Genomic DNA, 20,798 nt, shown 5'->3' with positions numbered 1-20,798 from the left:
GTCTTCAGGGGTCTCTCAATCTCGATTTCGAGACAGCAGACAGTACCGACCTAGTAGTCGGCAATATGATCAGAAGTCCTGCTTTCAGGCACGCCAATCTTCCTTTTGTGGTTATTACCCAGGAATTTGACTATTGGACCTCTCTTTTCGATAACACAGTGGGAGGTGGTGACAATGGATGCTAGCAAGTCAGGTTGGGGAGCTCATTACAAGTTCATCTGGCACAGGGTACCTAGATGGAACAGGAGTCTCAGTGGTTGATAAATCGCTTGGAGCTCAGGGCAGTGAGGAATGCCTTGCATGACTTTGCTCCCTTTCTGGCAAGGACTTCAGTCTGAAGTTTCTCCTATAATGCGATGGTGATGACTTATGTCAACAAGAAAGACAGGACCTGCAGTCTTCCAATTGCGGTGGAGGCGGCTTCCATCATAAGATGAGTAGAGAAAAATCTTCTTTGCTTGGCAACATCTCACATTGCTAGGTCTTTGAATGTGGAGGTGGACTTTCTCAGCAGGCACTCCTTGGACCCAGGAGAATGGGAACTATCCAGCCAGAGTTTTCATCTTATAGTGGACTGATGGGGTTCTCCATTTCTGGACTTGGTGGTAACAAAAAGGATTGCTAAGGTGCCAAAGTGTTTCAGCCATTGGAAAGAACCAGGCTTGATCTATTATATATTTTACCTCTTTGGCCCATGGTAGGCATCCTGTTAAAAAAAGATCTATTGCACTGAGGTTAAATAATTCTCATAGCCCCATATTGTACGTAGTATGTGGACCTAATTTGACTGCTAGATGGGGGTCCTCTCTGTCTTCCGCAGGTACACGGCCTACTGAAGCAAGATCTGGTGCTCATGGAAGATCAGTGACCCTTTGATCTTACAGCTTGACTATTGAAAGGGCTTGGTTGAGACGAAAAGGTTATTCTGATTTGGTCATTGTTACCTTGCTTCAGGCTTGGAAACGCTCTACGTCCATGGTGTATGCGAGGGTATGAAGGACATTTGAGGGCTGGTGTTCTGATCGCGGACTATCTCCCTTCTGTTCTCAGATTGAGCACATCCTAGCATTTCTCCAAGGAGGTCTTCAGAAAGGATTGGCCTTGGGTTCTATAAAAAGTTCAGGTTGCAGCTTTGGCCTCTCTCCTGCAGGGAGAAGGCTGCCTGCAGCCTCCCTTTCTTACACCATGTCCAGAGTAGAACCTTAATTTAGTCTTTCGGGCTCTTCAGAAGCTTCCTTTTGAGCCACTCTGGAAAGCCTCCTTGAAAGACTTTACTGTAAAGACAGCATTCATTCTTGGTGGCTGTGGCATCGGCATGTAGGGTTTTGGAGCTTCAGGCTCTCTCTTGTTGGGATACCGTTCTTTGCTTTTCAGAGGTATGTGTCTCCCTGCACACAGTTCCTTTCTTTCTTCCAAAAGTGTTATCAGCATTTTTCCTTCTATTACGTATGTTCCCACTATTCCAGAGGCCCACCTGTTTCTGAGATGTTTAGTCGGTGCGAAGTAAATAACAACTGTCACCTTGCATGGTGCTTCCTGCATATCTTTTGTTCTCTACAATTTGGCCACAGATGAGAGAGGTCTACACATGTTTGCTTGTCTAGTTAAAGTTAGATTAGCGAGTTGTTTAAGATTGTTGTGTTTATTTTGAGTTTCTCACTGAAAAAAGATAAGTGAAACTAGTATAATTTTTTAAAAATGGAATAATTAAAAAAAATAGTGATGAAGACTTTTTTTGAATAAAAAATCAGACCGATCAAGATCTTGATGTATGCGGCTTCCCTTAAGTATATATGGCATCCCATAATACTGATGGTCCATATCTAATGACATACTGAACTTCACTTATATTGTCAATTGATGGGATTTTCTTGCTGAACATTAGCGTATGGCCATTAATATTTTAAAAAAAACATTGACAATTGGCCATTTTACAGCTGCAGTAAAAATGGCCTTAGCTTGCAGGAAAGACCCACATAACGGTGCTCTAAGATCCTTTTTAAAACAGTTTAATAAAAGGTCCCCCAAATTAACTGAAAATTTGGGGATTTATTTGGGTTTAACTCAGTTTTTCATTGACAGCTGAAGGCAAATACATGCAGGTTCACTAGGTATTTCAGTGTCCATGAAGCCTAGATTTACTAAGGTATGCTTCTGCATTTGTTCATGCTAACACTGTTGCACATTGGACTAGATTTACTAAAATGCACTCACACGTGTAAGAGCCAGCTCTGTGGGTGCTTAGCCAGCTCATTCATTTTTGTCCAGGGAGGGGTAATTTGCATTATGTTTTGCAACCCCAATCATTGTCATTTTATGCAGTAGGACTTATTTATTTATAGTATGTTCTAATGCTATTAACACAGTAGCACACTTTTGTATATGTAGCCTTAGGTTTGTACCTGAAGTAGTGGAGGGTGAAGCAGGATTTGAACCATGGATCTCAGCTCACCACTCTCACCACTAGGCTAGAGCACAGAATGCTAGTCAATTGATTGCATATTCCCTAGTTTTGAGTTATGAGCTGTGGACCTTTTCGACGGGTTAATGGTTAGTCACCCAACCCCGATGGGAACATGATATTAGAACCATTACCAGAGCCAAAGGTTTAATTCTCCTGTTGATGAATAAAAATGCATGTATGTGCTCGTTTTCATTCTTGCTGTCATTCTCCCAGTGTGTGTGTGGGGCGGGGGGCAGTGTTACTCACTGTGCTGGCTGATGTTTGTCATTGGCTTGGGATATGCCAGTAAATTGACTACTGTTATGGGCATAAGTCTCAAATTAGGGAAGAAGTGTTCAAGCGTTACATGGGGTGTTATAGGGATGTGTATTGGGGGTATGTGTGTGTCTGTCTCTCTGTCTAGTTATATTTACACACATATATACATAATATAAATATTTTCCTCTGTAACAGCAAACAACTCATGTGCCATTTTGTTTAAAATGTTATGTGTTGCAGAATTTTACAAATCTATTTGGACAACCTCTGGTCTGCTTACTTTCTCCAACAGTGTACCCTAAAGCTTTGCAAGGTAGGGTGTGCTTTCTACACCTTTGTGTATTGTCTTGATTCTCTCTAATTGTACCTCTTGTCTGAAATATTAGTTATTATTTGGCTTATCTTTGTCTTCAGTATATAAGAAAGCCAGCTGTTGCAAATAGGCTAAGCTCAGTAAAGAGTCAGTGAACTTTCAGTTCTGTACCTGCAGCTCTATATTTTATTGACCTTACAGGGGCTGATATTTTCAAAGGACACAGAGACAGAATTTGGCAAGCTATAAAGTATGATGTGGCTGGATAGTGCTGAAAATGAGGGGGAGAGAAAGGTCATCTCAACTTAATAAATGTATGTAGATTTGAAAGTGCAAAATCTTAGCGCAGCAGAGCCTGCTGGTCATGGCCAAATTCTAAATGTTCATAATAGGGCAAACCCCCTTCTATAGCTAGGTGAAAAACAGCACTTTTTTGTTTCAAAATGACCAGCCGACAAGGTCATCCTTTTTGACTCTCCTTTTGACAATGCCCCTTGTCACCAGCTGGGTCACTTCTTTATGGAAGTGGTTTCCAGTTTAATTTATTCAAGCTCTTCATCCACTATTTTGCAATTCACATGGAATTTTGCAGAGCTTTGAAGACTTTATCTTTTTAGAAAATATTTTGGGCTGGATCAATAATGTTTGTAGCCTTCTTTGCAGAGTTAGGTTAGATAGGTATTTTAATTATTGTTTTCTAACCTGCTTTGATTCCTGGATGATACATGCGGGATATAAATAGAATAGCCTTTCTAGAACAGGCATAAATAGGTGCCTTCTTAGATATTTAACCTTGATGTCTTGTTATAAAACTGTACCCAAAACATCCATCTAATCTGTGGGGTTTTTAACATGTTCCAATTTTTTAAAATAATTATTTTGTTTCTGGGGAAATCAACTAGAAACCACTAAAAAAGGCTGATGGGCCACCTCACTCCACCTTCCTGTTCTTCTAATTTTCCAAATCTGTAACAGTATTAGATTCAAAATTGTACTCGATTGATAATTAAGGGCTTCTTTTACTAAACACGCTAGCTATTCCCGTACGGCAAATGAGAGTAAGCCCATTCAATTCCAATTGCTTCCTCTCATTTGCCGTGCTGGGAATCGCTAGCAGAGTTTACTAAAAGAGGCCCTAAAAGAACTGTCATGAAAATGGTTATAAAGACCATGTCTAATAGCAGGGAAACGCAATCTAAGCAGAGATGCAAATCGAGAAGCTGTCCAAGCAACAGGAACTGTTAAAAGTTGAATATGAAAATATGGACAGCAGCCATATGTAAAAGATCCTACAAGGGCTCAACATTAGAAGTAATCCAAAACCTAACCAAAGAGCAGAAGAGTCACTAAATGAAACTGTTAAATAAATAATAGACCAAAGTCACATTCAGACAGTCAGTATGCTATTTTACTGAACTGTGCCAGCATTAACACCCATGTGAATAACTTAAGTTGGTACAGCTTCTCATATGTCTAAAGCTTGTTTTTTTTTTCCAAGAGCTGAGCTCTTATTACTATTGCAGAAGGACATGTTTATTCACTCCTACCCTAGCTGAGATAATATTTAGCCATCTCTCTGAACTCATGTGCAACTTTCTTTAAATCAGTCACCTTACTTTCTAACTCTTCGTACTTTCTTACCTATCCATATGTTACATCTGTGGTTTACCTTTCACTATCAGTTATAATGTTATACTACGTATTATGTTGACATTTTAAGTAGTATACTATGCCATAATTTGTTGTGTTATTTGAATATTTTTTACTGCTGTAATTGCCTATTGCTTATGTTGGATCTATTCTTACTGTACACCGCCTTGAGTGAATTCCTTCAAAAAGGCAGTAAACAAATCCTAATAAATAAATCACATTTTCAATCTCAAAAACATCCATTTTCAATCAAATAAATATTGATTGAGTGGAGGAGTGGTCTTGTAGTTAGAGCACCAGTCTTAACATCCAGAGGTGCCAGGTTCAAATCCCACTGCTGCTGCTTGTGATCTTGAGTAAGTCACTTAACCTTCCATTGCCTCAAGTACAAACTTATGCCCCGATGATCAGAAGCAAACGCAGGTGCCAGAGGCTGTTAGCGCCATACTAGTGCCTGCGTTTGCTACCACCCCATGATCAGAGCCCCCGAGCATGTGAAACAACGCGCTTGCGAACTCTGAACGCAACTAGCATGCAAATGCATGCAAAACAGGGCTCTTAGTTCAAATAGCATGCAAATGCATGCTGAACCTATTCATCCCCAATAATCAGTGACCAGCACACCAAAGATTGGCCCGCTGGCCACAGCAAACACTACACCAGCTCGGAGCTGGCGTTAGGGTTTGCAGACCATTGGGGAGGAATGGTGAGCCCTGTTCCAGCATGCATTTGCATGCTAGCAAGCCCCCATTCCGACCAATGAAGCAACCCTCCCCAGGAACCGACGACCTCCCCTCCCCAGGAACCGATGACCCCCTCCTGACACAGGATCAGGGAGGGCTGGAAATCCAGTGGGTCTCCACCCCCCCCCCCCCCAGCATTTCTAAGAAGTCCCTGTGGCCCAGTGGGTGACCGACGACCCCCCTCTCAGCGATAGGGGGCTGGAGGTCCGGCAGACCTCCGGTCCCCCTGACCCCCCTGACACAGGTTCAGGGAGGGCTGGAGATCCGGTGGGTCTCCAGCCCCCCCTAACCCCCCCCCCAGCATTAGCAAGAAGTCCTTGGTGGTCCAGTGGGCCGCTGTTAATCCCCCTACCCCCTACCTTGAGTTGGAGGAGGGAGGTGGCCTGCCTCCCTTCGCCATCGCCTGCAAAATGGCGGTGCCCAGCCCTGCTGAGTGTATCCTGGGATCTGCTGGGCAGGGCTTTACACCATATAAGGGATACACTGGGCAGGGCTGGGCGCCGCCATTTTACAAGCGGTATCGAAGGAAGAGGAGGGAGGCCACCTCCCTCCTCCAACTCAAGGTGGGGGTGGGGTGGGGGGATTGACAGCGGCCCACTGGACCACCAGGGACTTCTTGCTAATGCTGGGGGGGGGGGGGGTTAGGGGGGCTGGAGACCCACCAGATCTCCAGCCCCCCTAAACCTGTGTCGGGGGGGGGGGGTCAGGGGACCAGAGGTCCGCTGGTCTTCCAGCACTCTGTCGCTGGGGGGAGTCGTCGGTCACCCACTGGGCCACCAGGGACTTGCTGGAGGGGTTGGCCGCTGTCGGGGACAGGATGCTGGGTTCGATGGACCTTTGGTCTTTTCCCAGTATGGCATTACTTATGTACTTATGGTTAGGGGGGGCTGGAAACTCACCGGATCTCCAGCCCTCCCTGAACCTGTGTCAGGGAGGGGGGTTGGAGAGACTGGAGGTCCGGCGGACCTTCAGCCCCCGTTTTTCTTTGCTCGGGGAAGGGGTAGTTGGGATCTGGTTGTCCCATGGACCGCCAGCCCCTGTGTTTGACAGGTCTGGGCTTTTAATCTTCCCACACTTCTACTCCATAATCAGAGAGAATTGTGTGCTTAAATTTGCATGTCATTATCTCTGATCATGGGTCCAATAATGCCCTGTGCTGTTCCAGTGCTAGTTTTAGAGCTCTGTTTGGAACAGCGCGGGGCTTTTGACCATCTGAGTGTTAGATTGTGAGCCCTGCAGGGACAGGGAAATACCCAGTGTACCTGGATGTAACTCACCTTGAGCTACCACTGAAAAGGTGTGAACAAAATGTAAATAAATCTAACATAGTAGCATGTTAAAAAAAAAAACAAATAACAAAGGAAGTTTATTTGTATGTGTGTTAATGTTGGCACATTTCAATAAACAAGAGTTTAGTTGAAGTATTCTGGCATATTGATTGCTTAAATGTGACTATGGCCCATCATTTATTTAACAAATTTGTATGCAATTATTTTTGGGCTTGAATTAGGCTTTTATTTTACAAATGTAACGTGGGCACCTATGCGGCTTTATAAAACCGATGTCCAAAATGAGCCTGAGTAGAACGCAGGTTCTTACACACAAATTAGCACTTGCTTTTATGAACATGTAAAGTGTATTTTTGAAAATGCCTACATAATGGCCTTTATGTTAGAAGCTCCATTCATGTTTTGGATGTCTGAAAACTGGCATTTAGACATCCATATTGCACAGATGTCCAAATGTTGATTTTATAAAGTCAGGATGGGAATGTCTAAAACTGCTGTATGCCCATATGCCGAGGATGTGTGGCCTGGGTATGTTTTGGGTCAGACTATGGAGGTGCCAAAATAAGGACGTCCATATTTAGAGCTGATACTTGGCATGTCTAGGTTACCAAAGGGTGCTCCAATTTAGCAGTTCTCTACTGGAGGCAGTAAGGGAAGTCACAGTAGGTATGTTTCTGTCTGGAGAGCTCACAATTTAAAAAAATAAATAAATAAGGAAAGAAATTTGCAAAGAGCTGCATTGGAATTTGAACCTGCTACCTCTGGTTCTCTTCCCTGGTTCTCAGCTGGCTGCTCTAACCATTAGACTATTCCTCCCCATGATGCCTGTGTGGCCATTTTGTAATATGGATGTTCCTATGCTGCCACAAAGATACCCATGTCCCTTGTTTTACTCCATTCATAATTTGGACATTTCAGTTTGTAAAATAAATGTTCATACTGAATGCAGCCAGCACTTAGATGTCCATTTCTCATGTCTTTTAGAACAGGCTGTTATGTCAGCAGATCCTGGTTTAAAATATATATGAGAAATGAATCCCTATATGTATTTTGTTACATTTGTACCCCGTGCTTTCCCACTCATGGCAGGCTCAATGCGGCTTACATGGGGCAATGGAGGATTAAGTGACTTGCCCAGAGTCACAAGGAGCTGCCTGTGCCGGGAATCGAACTCAGTTCCTCAGGACCAAAGTCCACCACCCTAACCACTAGGCCACTCCTCCATAAAGACCCAGAAGTCCATATTCTGAGTTTGATGTTTTTTTTCTCCTCATGTATATGATATATCACAACACTGCTCGTGCTCTGCTCAAACTCTGCCCCTGGGAACGCCTATGACCATCACTGTCTTTGTGGCATGTACACTTACATGTGTGTATTTAGCTGTGCAGTTTCATAAAGTGAAACCTGCTTTACACGTGGAAATTGCTTTGTAAACAGTGGGTTTGTTATGGAACTTTCTGCCATTTACTTGATTCTTCTTTGCAGGATAAGATTTAGGAGCCCCTTTTACTAAAGTACATTAAGCAGTTAACATATCAATTTGTGTGTGCTGTTACTGTGGTGGCATGAGAGCACGTGCTAGTTCACGCATTAACTGCATGCCATGTTAGGGGATGGAGAATGGGTGTGGACTGCACCCTGCAATATGCAGTAAAGAACATTTCAGTGTGGTAACAACAGAGGACATGCTGGACACCCCCCCAACAATTACCACACCGCCTTGCACTTAGCAGATATTAAAGTTTGCTGTGAAAGCACAGTAAGTACAAAACTTTACTGCACTTTAGTAAAAGGGCCCCTCCCTGTTTGTTACAACCAAAATTTGCTATAAAAGAGCACATTTTGTAATAGATCCCAGTTTCCACTGTTTCAAGAACCTCCCGTGGAATACACACCATGTTCTCTGTTGCCTTGTAGACCAGTCTCAGCGAGGTAGTCTCTTCACGCTCTTTCTGAACAATCCATTAATGGCATTCCTATTTGTCTCTGGACTATCAAGCATGCGGAAAGGATTGTGGGATAAGTGTCAAGAATACTTCCGAAAAATCATCCGAGATATCACACAGTTGATCACCCACTCTCGCTCTATAGGTAAATCTTTCTAGGACAGTGCTGGGAAATGGTCTCGTTTTGAACTTTTTACTTTGTCTTTCCTTACAAGGGTCTCTCGCACCTGCTACCATTTACAACACATAGTTCCATTATGGACTAAATTCTATATATGGCAATGAAAAAAATCACTCAGCACTATTCTATAAATGGCGCTTAAAGTTAGACACAGTTTACAGAATAGCGCTTACACCCAGGAGCCATGATTAATTTTAGGCACGGCCATTTACACCAACAGAAATGTGGTGCAAATGCCCACATAATACCGCCTTATTCTATTACTATGCATGTAATTTAAAGGAACACCCTTGATCCGCCCATGAACCTCCCATATCTGAACCCCCTTTATGACTCACGGGTAAAGTTTACGCACAGATCCTGCTCCTAAATTTACACACACAAATTTTAATTCCAATTAGTGTAATTTTTAGTGCTTTTTGTAAATTTGGGGGTATATGTCTACAAAAGTATTTGTTGAGCACATACTCAGAATATGAGTGGAATACATGCATTTCAGGGTTGTTGTTTTTTTTTTTTTTTTGAAGGAACGCTAAATGAGGACTCCGTTGTATTTTCCATATATGTGCAGATTATTTGGTAATTTATAGAAGAACTCTGCATCTGCTAATGTAAAGTAAATTATTAAGGGGTCATTTTACCACCACCAGTAACAGGTGGATTTTCTTTCTGGAAGGAAATGGCCATGTGCTAAGCAGGCATTGGTGCACGGCCATTTCCTGGGGGAACCCTTACCACCTCCTGTTTAGGAGGCAGTAGGATCTCCGGCAGTAACCAAGCAATGATTACTGCCAGGCAAACCCCCTACACTAGAAATACAAAGGTTTTCTAGCGCCGTAATCGCCATGCACCGGAAGCTGGAACTGTGGGCTGATTTGGCACACAGTGATACAACAGTATGCCTACCGCCACTTCATAACCCCTGGATTCTATATAGCGTGACTTAAGGTGTATGTGCAAACCAATCAGCGCCAATAATTGACACTCGTAAATTGTAAGTCGAATAATTGAAAAGGGGGTGTGGCCATTGGTGTGGAATGGGCAGGTCATGGTCATTGTTAAAATCTATGCGCATTGTGTTATAGAATACACCTGATCCACATGTAATTTAGGCGTCTGCATTTACACAGTTTTACTTGGTGTAACTGTCCACGACTAAATTTAGTCACGCGGACAGTCACTTGGCATATTCTATAAACTACACGGAAACATCGGCTTATTCTATAAAGTACACCTAGGCATAATTTGTTTCAGCACCGATTTTTTAAGCGTGATATATAGAATCTAGTCTTAAATGTCTACTTATTGTTTTAAGAAATTGTATGGTGGTTCTCTTACTTGCATTCTGTGCAGTTTGTGGTGAGTAATTGACTTGCTCCCATAAGAGGAACCACAGCATAGATTCCTGTGTTCTCAAAGATTAGTATTTTACTATTGTTGTACTATTATTTTCTTGACTTTATAAGTGCTTTTAAAAAGTGATCATCAGTCACATTTCTACAACTCTTGTATAAGCTTTTCATAACGATTTTAATTATTGTATATCTTCTGAGCATATTCTTGGGGTAGAAAACCCAGCTGTACAAATTCAGGTCATGACAAAAATGACAGATTCTGGGTGAATGTGTAAAGATGCTGAAGGAACCACATTTTTTACCACTGTGATTTTCTCTGAAGATGATTTTGTTGTAAATCTGTTTCTTTACATAAGTTCTCTCCACTATTATAAAGAATAAAATCACTGAACACATAGACAAACATGATTTAATAGGACAGAGTCAACATAGATTCAGCCAAAGGAAGTCTTGCCTCACCAATTTGCTTCATTTCTTTGAATGTGTGAATATAATGTGAATAACGATGAGCCAGTTGATCTAGTGTATGTAGATTTTCAGAAAGTGTTTGACAAAGTCCCTCATGAGAGGCTCCTGAGAAAATTAAAAACCCATGGAAGAGGAGGCAGTGTTCTGTTGTGGGTTAGGAATTGGTTGATGGATAGAAAACAGAGGATAGGGTTAAATGGTCAATTCTGTAAGTGGAGGAGGGTGAATGGTGGAGTGCCCCAGGGATCTGTACCGGGACCAGTGCTATTTAACACATTTATTAATAATCTGGAATGGGAACAACGCGTGAGGTGATTACATTTGTGGATGACACAAAACTATTCAAAGTTGTTAAAATGCATGCGGATTGTGAAAAATTGCAGGAAGACCTTTTGAAGTTGGAATACTGGGCATCCAAACTGCAGATGAGATTTCATGCGGACAAGTGCAAAGTGATGCACATTGGGAAGAATAATTCAAATCATAGTTATTTGATGTTAGGTACCACCCCAGGAGTCAGCATCCAAGAAAAAGATCTAGGTATCATCGTGGACAATATGCTGAAATCTTCTGTCCAGTGTGTGGTGGCGGCCAAAAAAGCAAACAGAATGCTGGAACTTATTAGGAAAAGGATAGAAAATAAGACAAAGAATATTATAATTCCTCTGTATCACTCCATGGTGTGACCACACCTTGAGTATTTTGTGCAATTCTGGTCCTGTATCTTAAAAAAGATGTAGCAGAATTAGAAAAAGTTCAAAGAAAGGCAACCAAAATGATTAAGGGGATGGAACTCCTCTCATATGAGGAAAGGCTTGAGGTTAGGCGTTTTCAGCTTGGAAAAGAGTCAGCTGAGGAGGGATATGAGAGAGGTCTACAAAATATTGAGTGGTGTAGAATGTGTAAACATAGATCGACTTTTAACTCTTTCAAAAAGTACAAAGACTAGGGGACACTCGAGGAAGTTACATGGTACTACTTTTAAAATGAACAGGAGGAAATATAGTTTCACTCAAAGAATAGTTAAGCTCTGAAACTCATTGCCAGATGTAATGGTATCAGAGCTTAATGTATATCCAGGTTTAAAACTTGGACAAGTTCCTGGAGGAAAAGTCCGTAGTCTGCTATTGAGATAGACATAGGGTAAGCCACTGCTTGTCCCTGGGATCAGTAGCATGAATCTTGCTACTATTTGGGATTCTGTCAGGTATTTGTAACCTGAATTGGCCAGTGATGAAAGCAGGATACTGGGCTAGATGGACCATTGGCCTGAACTAGTATGGCTAGTCTTATGTTTTTATGTTCTTATGTTTCCCACCTGTATTTAATTAATCCTCCTCTTCCTTTCTGCAGACCAGGCATTTCTTCAGTTTTTTGGAGATGAATTTCTTCGCCTACTGCTGACAAGATTTATCTTCTGCTCAGCAACCATGAGGCTGCACAAGAACTTCAGGGTAGGCAGGAACATTGTCCTTCCAATCACACTCTGCCTGTCACTGCCTTAAAGACATACCTAACCAGAGTATCCAGCAGCCATGCTTGAACTGGGAATTCAAATCATTGCGACACACCTGACCATACTACTGCAGTATTTATGAAGTAGAAGCAAATGAACAGCTGCTATAGTGAGCAGTTAGCATGCTTCATATCCTTTTCTTCATTGATGGATGTCTCCAGGAAGACACATACACCTTTTCAGTTTTTATATGAAGTCTGAACTGGTTAGCTGTATAACAAGTAAAACTGGGGGTGGGGGGTGGGGGGTTGATATCAATTTTATAAAGCATTATTCCCATATAAAGCATGTTTTATATGTGGAAACTGGTGTTTATAAAAATTTTATGGCATGGCCAAATATGCAGCCAAGAGATGTAGTTTGGATGGACTTGCAATGCACATGTGTATGCATATTTTATCAACTACATTCACACATTATACCTTCAGAACAAGCATTTACGTACTATTAGGGATTGTCTGAAAGTCTACTTTTTAAGAGATATAGGTGCTTCTGTTGCCTTGGTAAGGGTAAGGGTCATACATTTGATACACATAAAATACATTATGGTCCATCTGACTCTCCACAATCTGTGTTCTGCAAAGAAAATAGTATCAGCATTCTTCTGAACTGTATCACAGAACATTAACTATATTTAACATTAACAAGTTAACTTAGTGAGAACCAACCTCAAGGTTCAGTCCACTAGGAGATGACGATATTCAAATCATAAATCCAAAAATGTTCAGGAAAACTTAAAAAGCAGTCATAACCAAAAGCATGCCAATTCCTTTCAGTGTTATCAATAATTCATAGTAACATGGTAAATGACGGCGTATAAAGACTAGCATGGTCCATCCAATCTGCCCAGAAATGCAGCCAAGGTTGTACCCGCGACTCTCTACAGGTTACCCCCTCCCCTTTCTCTTTAGGGGCAGTCTACCCCCTCTATGCTTTTTTTTTCTTTAAAATGTGAAGATTGTTTTAAGTTTTACTGTGAGAGGAAATGCACCATACTTTCATTCCATCTTCATGCCGTATAGGTAAACCTCTGTGTTTATCTCATGCCTTTTTAAAAAATTCTGTCACTGTTTTCAACCCCACCACTTCCCATGGAAGAGCATTCCACATTTAATATTTGTGAGCAAAAGATTCTTGAGTTTCCAGTGTTCCACAAGGGGAACTGATTCATTACCAGTATTCAAGTGGCTTGTATATTCATTTCAACATAGCTGAACACAGCTGTTAGCCCGTCCAACACTAGAAACTCAAGATTCATTCATGTACAGATATTAAATGTCGAAGTATTGCTACTCCTGAAAGGAATTGGCATGCTGGTGACTATGACTGCTTTTTAAATTTTCGCAAATAGTTTTGAATGCCATCACGCCACAGTGGGCTGAACCTTGAGATTGGTTTGGTGTGTATGTGTGTTTTTTTTAAATGATGTTTTCTGATTGGATATTTTATGCCTTCATAAAATAGACACTTTTAAAGAAATGTTACATAAGTACAGGTTCTGAAATTATCTCCATTGTGCTTGATATTGTCTATTTATTTGGCTCAGCCCTCTTCACCATTATATCCCTTATTTTTCCAGCCTGATCCTTAATGTTGCGTTCATATGAACCTCTAGGAGTCAGGTGGTGTCATTTTTAACCATGGCATCCTTGGAGCAGGAGTGATTGGGGATTGATCTTACCTTCATGCTGCTCTCCACCCCCAGCTGCCACGGATTTGTAAGAAAGTATAGGTGGAGTTATGGGGAGGGTGTCTGACAAGGGGTGCAGTTTCAACAAGACTTTTACCCACTAGGGAGAAGGGAAGGGATTAGGATGACTACCAAGGATTATGTGCACCAGGGGGAGGGAAATGGGAGAGGGCTTATTTTTTACAATTCCAGACCAGTTAAGAGTGTGGGCACTAACAGACGTTGCTTCTTATGACACCTTTGCCTCCTGAAGCAAGGTCTGTTAGTCCTGAGGTTAATTACCTCTGCGTATGAATTACTATATTTTGCATCAAAGCAGGGCGGACTGACCATTCGAGCAACCAGGCAGTGCCCGGGGGCATAGAGGCTCTGCCCGGATGCCCGCCGTACACTACAGCCCTCCCTGGTCCTAATTTTAAAGGCGTGCTGCTGGTGCTCTAGTGGCCTCCATGAGAAGGAACATGTTCTTTCCTGCCCGCTGTGCTGCCACTATTCCCCCTGCTCGACATCACCATATTTTAAAAATGGCAGCCAAGGCTCCCTTCGGAAATCTCGTGAGACTGTCGAGACACGCGAGAATACCACAGGAAGTCGTGGCCGCCATTTTGAAAACACGGCAGTGCCAGCAAGTGGGGGATGTGCAATTTTATTCTTGTCTCCTACCTTGATCTTACCATTGCCCTCTGTGAGGCTGATACGCAAAGCTGGGTGCAAAAGCGCATAATGCAACAGCAACACAAAAAAACCCTAAAAGCAAAACAATGCAGAAAATAAAGCATATGCAAATGATACGTGTGGTTAATTTGCGCTAGCAAACTGAAAGTAAGGGGAGGAATGCAAACTACACGTGCACAAAACTGGAAACGCAAGCACATATCGATGCTGTTCTTCTGCACTTTTGAAAGTCCCGTATTTAAGCTCAGAAAAACAGGTGCTGACGTGTGCTTTCACTTTTAGTTTTGCTCAGACTCGTGCGCATGTTTATTTCTTGCTGTCAGCGCTTAAAACTTGCATAAGCTTCCTTCTGTTTATAAAAGAAGACAAAAACGTCAGTTCAGTGTGAAAAACTGACAAGAAATCTTTTCCTGAAAACCTGCAATGCTGCCCCTGACCTTGGAAAATCATTTTGGCATTATAGGCCATTATTTCCTTCTGAGCACTGCCACGCTGCCATCTGAGCATTCACAAGGAATGCTTACTGACCTTTGTGGCCATCTTGCCCTTTGAGCAGTCGACACGCAATTACATGCCTGCAAATCCAGTGCTAACCACTTTTTTAACATAGGCATTAATGCATCGGCACCCTGTACTTGCCCAAATGTACGGCACCTCTATTGCGTTTTTGCAGCTAAGATTCAGTGCTAAAAAATGCAGGGTCATGCATTTGGTTTGAAAAAAAAACAAAAACGAAAGGAGTGGTACAATATAGGGTATGAAGTACTTCTATGCATGACAAAAAAAAAAAAACAACAACTCAGAACCATAGGATGATAATTTGTGATGATCTTAAAGTAGCCAAACATGTAGAAAGGGTGACAGCAAAAACCAGAATACTTAGGTGCATAGGGGGGAGAAGAATGGGTAGCAAGAATATGGAATAACATGTTTGCCTAAGTCTCTAGTGAGATCTTATTTGAAAAGCTGAATACAATTTTGGAGACTGCACCTACAAAGGCTATAAATAGGACAGAGTATGTTTAGAGAGCAGCTACCAAAATGGTCAGCAGCTTTCATCATAAATCATAGATGGGGACAGACTTAAATATCTCAATATGTATACTTTGGAAGAAACTACTCCCCTAACAAGGCTCATATATGGTTTTAACCTCCACCTTAACCATTTATCATATAGAAATCATTCATATGTTTTTTTATGTTTTTTATCGCCTCAGCAGTGCACATGACCAACTTCACTCTTTTATTGGACATTCAACAGCACCCAAATCCTCACTGGCGATAATATTTTATTAAACTGTTTCTTCATTTACTTATTTAACTGTTCATTTTACTTTTTAATCTCTAAGTTACTTATAAGCATTGTTGAACCCCTGGTCTGACCGTTCAGTGCAAGTTAAGTATTGCTTATAAGTAACTTAGAGATTAAATAAGTAAATGAAGAAACAGTTTAATAAAATATTATTGCCAGTGAGGATTTGGGTGCTGTTGAATGTCCAATAAAAGAGTGAAGTTGGTCATGTGCACTGCTGAGGCGATAAAAAACATATGAATGATTTCTATATGATATATGGTTAAGGTGGAGGTTAAAACCATATATGAGCCTTGTTAGGGGAGTAGTTACAGTTGAAGGGCTCTTAAAGAGAGAGTTAGTAGTGCCAAGTACTTTGGAAGAAAGGCAGGAGAGGTCAGATGTGGCAGGAGAGGTCAGATGTGATAAACATATTTAAATACCTCCATAGCATAAACACACAGGAGGTGGTTTATGGTTTATTAGGTTTGATATACTACTTTTCATCAAGGGCAGCAACACAGTTTACAAATTTAAAATAAATTAGTGAGACTAGAAAGAAACTATATAAAAAATAGGACAGAGAAGTATAGACCAGAGAAAGGCGAGGAAGCAGTACAGGTTAGTGACGGGTCCCAGAGCTGTGTCTCTTTGCTGAATGGTGAGTTTTGAGAAGGACTTTAAATTTGGAAAAGGAGAGCTCAGTGTGAAGTAGAAAGTGCTCCAGAAGTGGTCCTCTTTAAATTGTAAGGAAGATCTGGAGCAAGGACTAGGATGAAGGTGAAAGGGAATAGAGTCAGGAGTAATCTAAGGAAATATTTCTTTACAGAAAGGATGGTGGATGCATGGAGGTTATGGAGATGACTGTATCTGAATTCAAGAAAGCATGGGACAAACACAGAGAATCTCTAAAGGAGAGGAAAGGATTGTAGAGCTTACGAGCTAGTAGGGCTAAGCAGAGTGGATAAGCCATATAGGGGTAGATGTTTAGCCGACAGTGGTCAGCGTTGTTTTAAACGTTGACCGTGGCCAGCTAAATTAGCCCCAGATATTCAGTGCCAGGCCATGTGCGGGCTCTGGCACTGAATATAATGGCCTAAATGGTACTGCACTGGCAAATGCCATTTTAGAAGGTATCAGAGAGTGCAAAGAAACAGTTTTTATTTTCTCCAGGATGTGTTTGGCCTTCTGAGCTTTGCCCTACATGGCATGCCAACTGTCTCACTCAAAGAGTTTTTTCTTCCTCCACAGGAGACGAGAAATTACCCAGAAACGTACCCTCAGCTGCCAAGAGATGAGACAGTGGAAAATGCTCACCTACAGAAGCAGATCCTGGAGCTGGCGTCTGTCCTGGATGTCCGGCACATCTTTTTTGAGAACACCATTGAGGAGTATTGAACCTACTCGTCTCTCTTGAACTTTTGAGTTTCTTCAGCTACAAAACCGAAAGGTGCATATATTTTTTTTCCAATGTGAAGACAGTGGGGGATTTACTTGATTTTATATTTTAAGTTCAGAAATTCATGCTGTTAAAATCCAAATTCCATTTCCAGTGCAGTTTATTACTCCGATAATTTTTTTTTTTTTTTGTAAAATACTCATTTCCCAGACTTCTTACTTGTTGGATGCAGTGATACTTCCTAAAACTTATTTTTGGGAGGCTATGTGACTGTTTTAAACCCCTGCCTTCAGCAGTCTAAGCACTCATGGTGGAGAATGATGACTTCGTCCAGTGAAAATCTTTTACCATATTTATACTGGAAGAGTATTGGGAAACCAGTCCTGTCGGTTCTCTGATAATTCCACCAAGCATACACAGAATTTACTCACAACACACTCCGTAGCAATAATATTTCTTCATATAGGGTGCAATTTTTTTTCCAAGTGTTGGGCAAAGTCTGTGCATTACCTGCAATGGGAGCAGTGCATTATCAACACAAGGGACCGATCTCCACGCTATACCCCAGCTTGGGTACATCTGCCCTTTCCGAGCAGTGTTCTAGCTAGCATAGATTTTGTCCTGCCACAGAGCTGTGCTCTGCGCTATGATATAATCATACCTTTTATCAGCCCAGCAAGGTGTTGTAGCACTTGAGTTTCCCAGACAACCAAGTGCCCTTCATCCTGGTCCAGTTAAGGGTAGATCATCCAAAGAAGTGTGTGGACTCGTGCGCTGAGAGCGAGCACTGCATGACATGAAGGGGTCCTTTTACTAAGCAGCACTACAAAGTGGCCTGCGCTAGCCCCAACGTGGGTCTTTCTCGGGCACTGAGGACACCATTAGCGCTACCGGTAAATGCCCAGTTTTTATATTTCTGTAATAATGGCCATGCTCTAATTTTTCCATTAGCACGTGAGCATTTACCAACACCTATTTTGTAGGCAGTAAGGGCTCACGCACTAATCCTACACTAACTAGTTAGCATGCGGCAATGCCTAAGCGTTAACTGATTAGCATAGTTGGGCCCACTCTCTGCCCCCAAATATGCCCCTAGCGCTAAAAAATAAATTTTATTTTTTAGCGTATGGGTATCATGCACACATGCAAAATTTATCACGGGACACCCAAGCACACCGCAGTAGGCCATTTTAAGGTGGGGTAAGCACACGTTAGTGGTTACCGCAGCTTAGTAAAAGGGCCTCGAAAATACTTAAGGAAAAAAAATTATTTTCAAAAATAAATTCCCCCCATTTTTTTCAATATTTTCAAATAATAGTTTTAAAATAAATGAGAAATTGAAATGGGATAGCAGAAAATGATTTATTGTAGCAGAAAAAAAACAGTTTATAATCATTTACCCCTTTCTTCCTCTTCCCCACCCAAAATAAAGTTTTACCATAAAGTGTCAAGAAATAAGGGTCCATGCCTACCAAGCTTTGGAGGATTTTTCTTTTGGAAAAAAAAAAGTATTTTCTTTGTAAAAGTATTTTCTTACCATCTTTAGCTATGAGGTGCATCTATAGATTTGGGATGATTTCTTATATTCTGAGATGCAGATGTTTGCCTTTCTAGTTTCTCTTCCAGTCAACGGTATCACATCTCCTAAGACTCGATTTCTGTAGCCAATAGGGTTATTATGGTTGCCAGTGGACTCTAGTTCTTTCAAGGCAGAATCAATCCAGTCTTGGCTTTGTCCCACTGCATGCCTGTACTCCTTAGTTTTGGTGTCCCTATCCTTTTCCCTAAGAAATGAAAGGGCAGGAAGCCCGCCACGTAAAGAGTGAGGTGATGGATCTGCCTGCCTTGAATACTTGCAGCCAGCTTGCAGGCCTATAACTGCGCCAAATAAAGTGCATATGTTGTAGCTAATTTACTTTAGAAAGCAAATTTCTGCCTGAACATCTGTTGCTGTTTCTAGCTGCTTTTTGAAGTAAATCAGCAGCTAAGCAGAAACCTTTCTCTCCATGCACAAGACTCCACAGTACCCCTCTGGTTGGCTTCTGTTCTTGTTGATAGCATGGGGAAGCAATTTTACTTTATAAATACCTGCACACTTCTTGTTGCACCCTGCTCAATTTCTCAGTTTATTATTTTATTTTACATAAATAGAAGAGTTGCCATAGTAAAGCTCCAGCTCACAAATTGCTTCAGATTTCATCAATGAAAAATTTCTGTATATTCAATGTGTGTATGTGTGTGTAATAGTGGTGGTGAGGGGGGGGGGGGGGGGGGGGGAGAGAATTGGGATAAAGTAGGATCCATTTTTGATATTGGAAACTGTTGCCAAAGAATCCTGTGTTACTGGGAAATGCTTCATGCACATACTGGCAGAGTCTGTGGTACGGTGCTTGTAAGGAATTTTGGCGTACTGGGACTGCACCATTCACTGCCATTGGTTGACTTAAACAGCAGTGTAAACTGGAGGAGACAGACTGAAGCAGGGACTTAAGAGCCCTGATGCCACTTACAGGCTTGGTCCCATATGTCTTGTTCTTTTTGTCCAGCATATGCACATTGTTTTAAGTGGCTTCAGTATCCACCATGCCAACTTTTTGTCCATAAGTTGATTATAAAAAATACCAATCTTCATGCTCTTGTAAAGTATCTATAAAGTTGTTCTTGGGCTGACACCTGTGGGGCATCGTCTCTCCATGTGCTCTGAGAGATAAAAGCGCCCAGGAACAGAATGTATTGTATGTAATTTGCTGAAAATTATTATTAAAGGTGATTTTTTTCCCTCCGGTTTTCAAGATAGGACATATGCCCCCAGATTCTATATACAGCACACAGAGACCTGCACCGAAATCCAAGCTGTAACTTAATAAGCTAATGAGCGCTGATAACAGCGCTTAAGCAATAATGAGCACTAACTGGCACTAATAAGAATTTACGTGCACAACTCGCTAAGCGTATTTTGTAACGAAGTGCACCGAACTTATAATGTTCGAGACAAAAAAGGTCGTGGTTATGGGCGGGGGAAATGGGCATTTCATGGGCATTCTGAAATTTACACACGTAGTTATAGAATATGGTCCAGTGTGTGTAACTCTAAGCACTGGGATTTACGCTACATTGTCATTGGTGTAAATGAAGACGTGTTGTTTTAGGCGCTGAGATATCAACTAAGCTTATTCTATATACCATGCCTAAATCTAGGTGCCACTTATAGAATATGCTTAGTCGGCATTGATTTCTGCGCCAATTTTTTTTTTAGGTGCCATATATAGAATCTCGCCCATGATGTCTGATTTTGCATAAGTCATCCAGGTAGGAAGAGAGACATCCAAACTGGTACATGCAAAATATGCAAAGGTATTATAAAACATTCCATGAATATAGAGTCTTTTGTAAAATAACCACCCAAACAATACACTTGTCTGCAACAGTTATTTAGAAAGGTTAAGGAGCCCTTTTACTAAGCTGTGCTAAAAAGTGGTCTGCGCTATTTTTAGCACATGGGTTTCCTACATGTTGAGGCCACTTTTATTGTGGCTGTAAAATGGCTGCAGTTTGTT

General features: G+C 41.5%; 1 protein-coding gene across 1 annotated transcript in view; it reads left to right on the top strand.

Moving 5' to 3' along the window:
• Positions 1–18,192, top strand: part of SCAI (suppressor of cancer cell invasion) — a 275,975-nt gene extending 257,783 nt beyond the window's left edge. Inside the window, 4 exon segments of the mRNA XM_030206106.1 lie at positions 2,963–3,035; positions 8,638–8,811; positions 12,024–12,124; positions 17,094–18,192. Coding sequence (XP_030061966.1) covers positions 2,963–3,035; positions 8,638–8,811; positions 12,024–12,124; positions 17,094–17,240 — 495 coding nt within the window. The 3' untranslated portion in view covers positions 17,241–18,192.
• Positions 18,193–20,798: the final 2,606 nt, after the last annotated feature.

The sequence above is a fragment of the Microcaecilia unicolor genome, chromosome 6, assembly GCF_901765095.1.
Source record: "Microcaecilia unicolor chromosome 6, aMicUni1.1, whole genome shotgun sequence".
In the NCBI taxonomy this organism is placed as follows: domain Eukaryota; kingdom Metazoa; phylum Chordata; class Amphibia; order Gymnophiona; family Siphonopidae; genus Microcaecilia; species Microcaecilia unicolor.
Note: the sequence above shows the minus strand (reverse complement) of the source record. Positions and strands in the feature narration are given on the sequence as shown.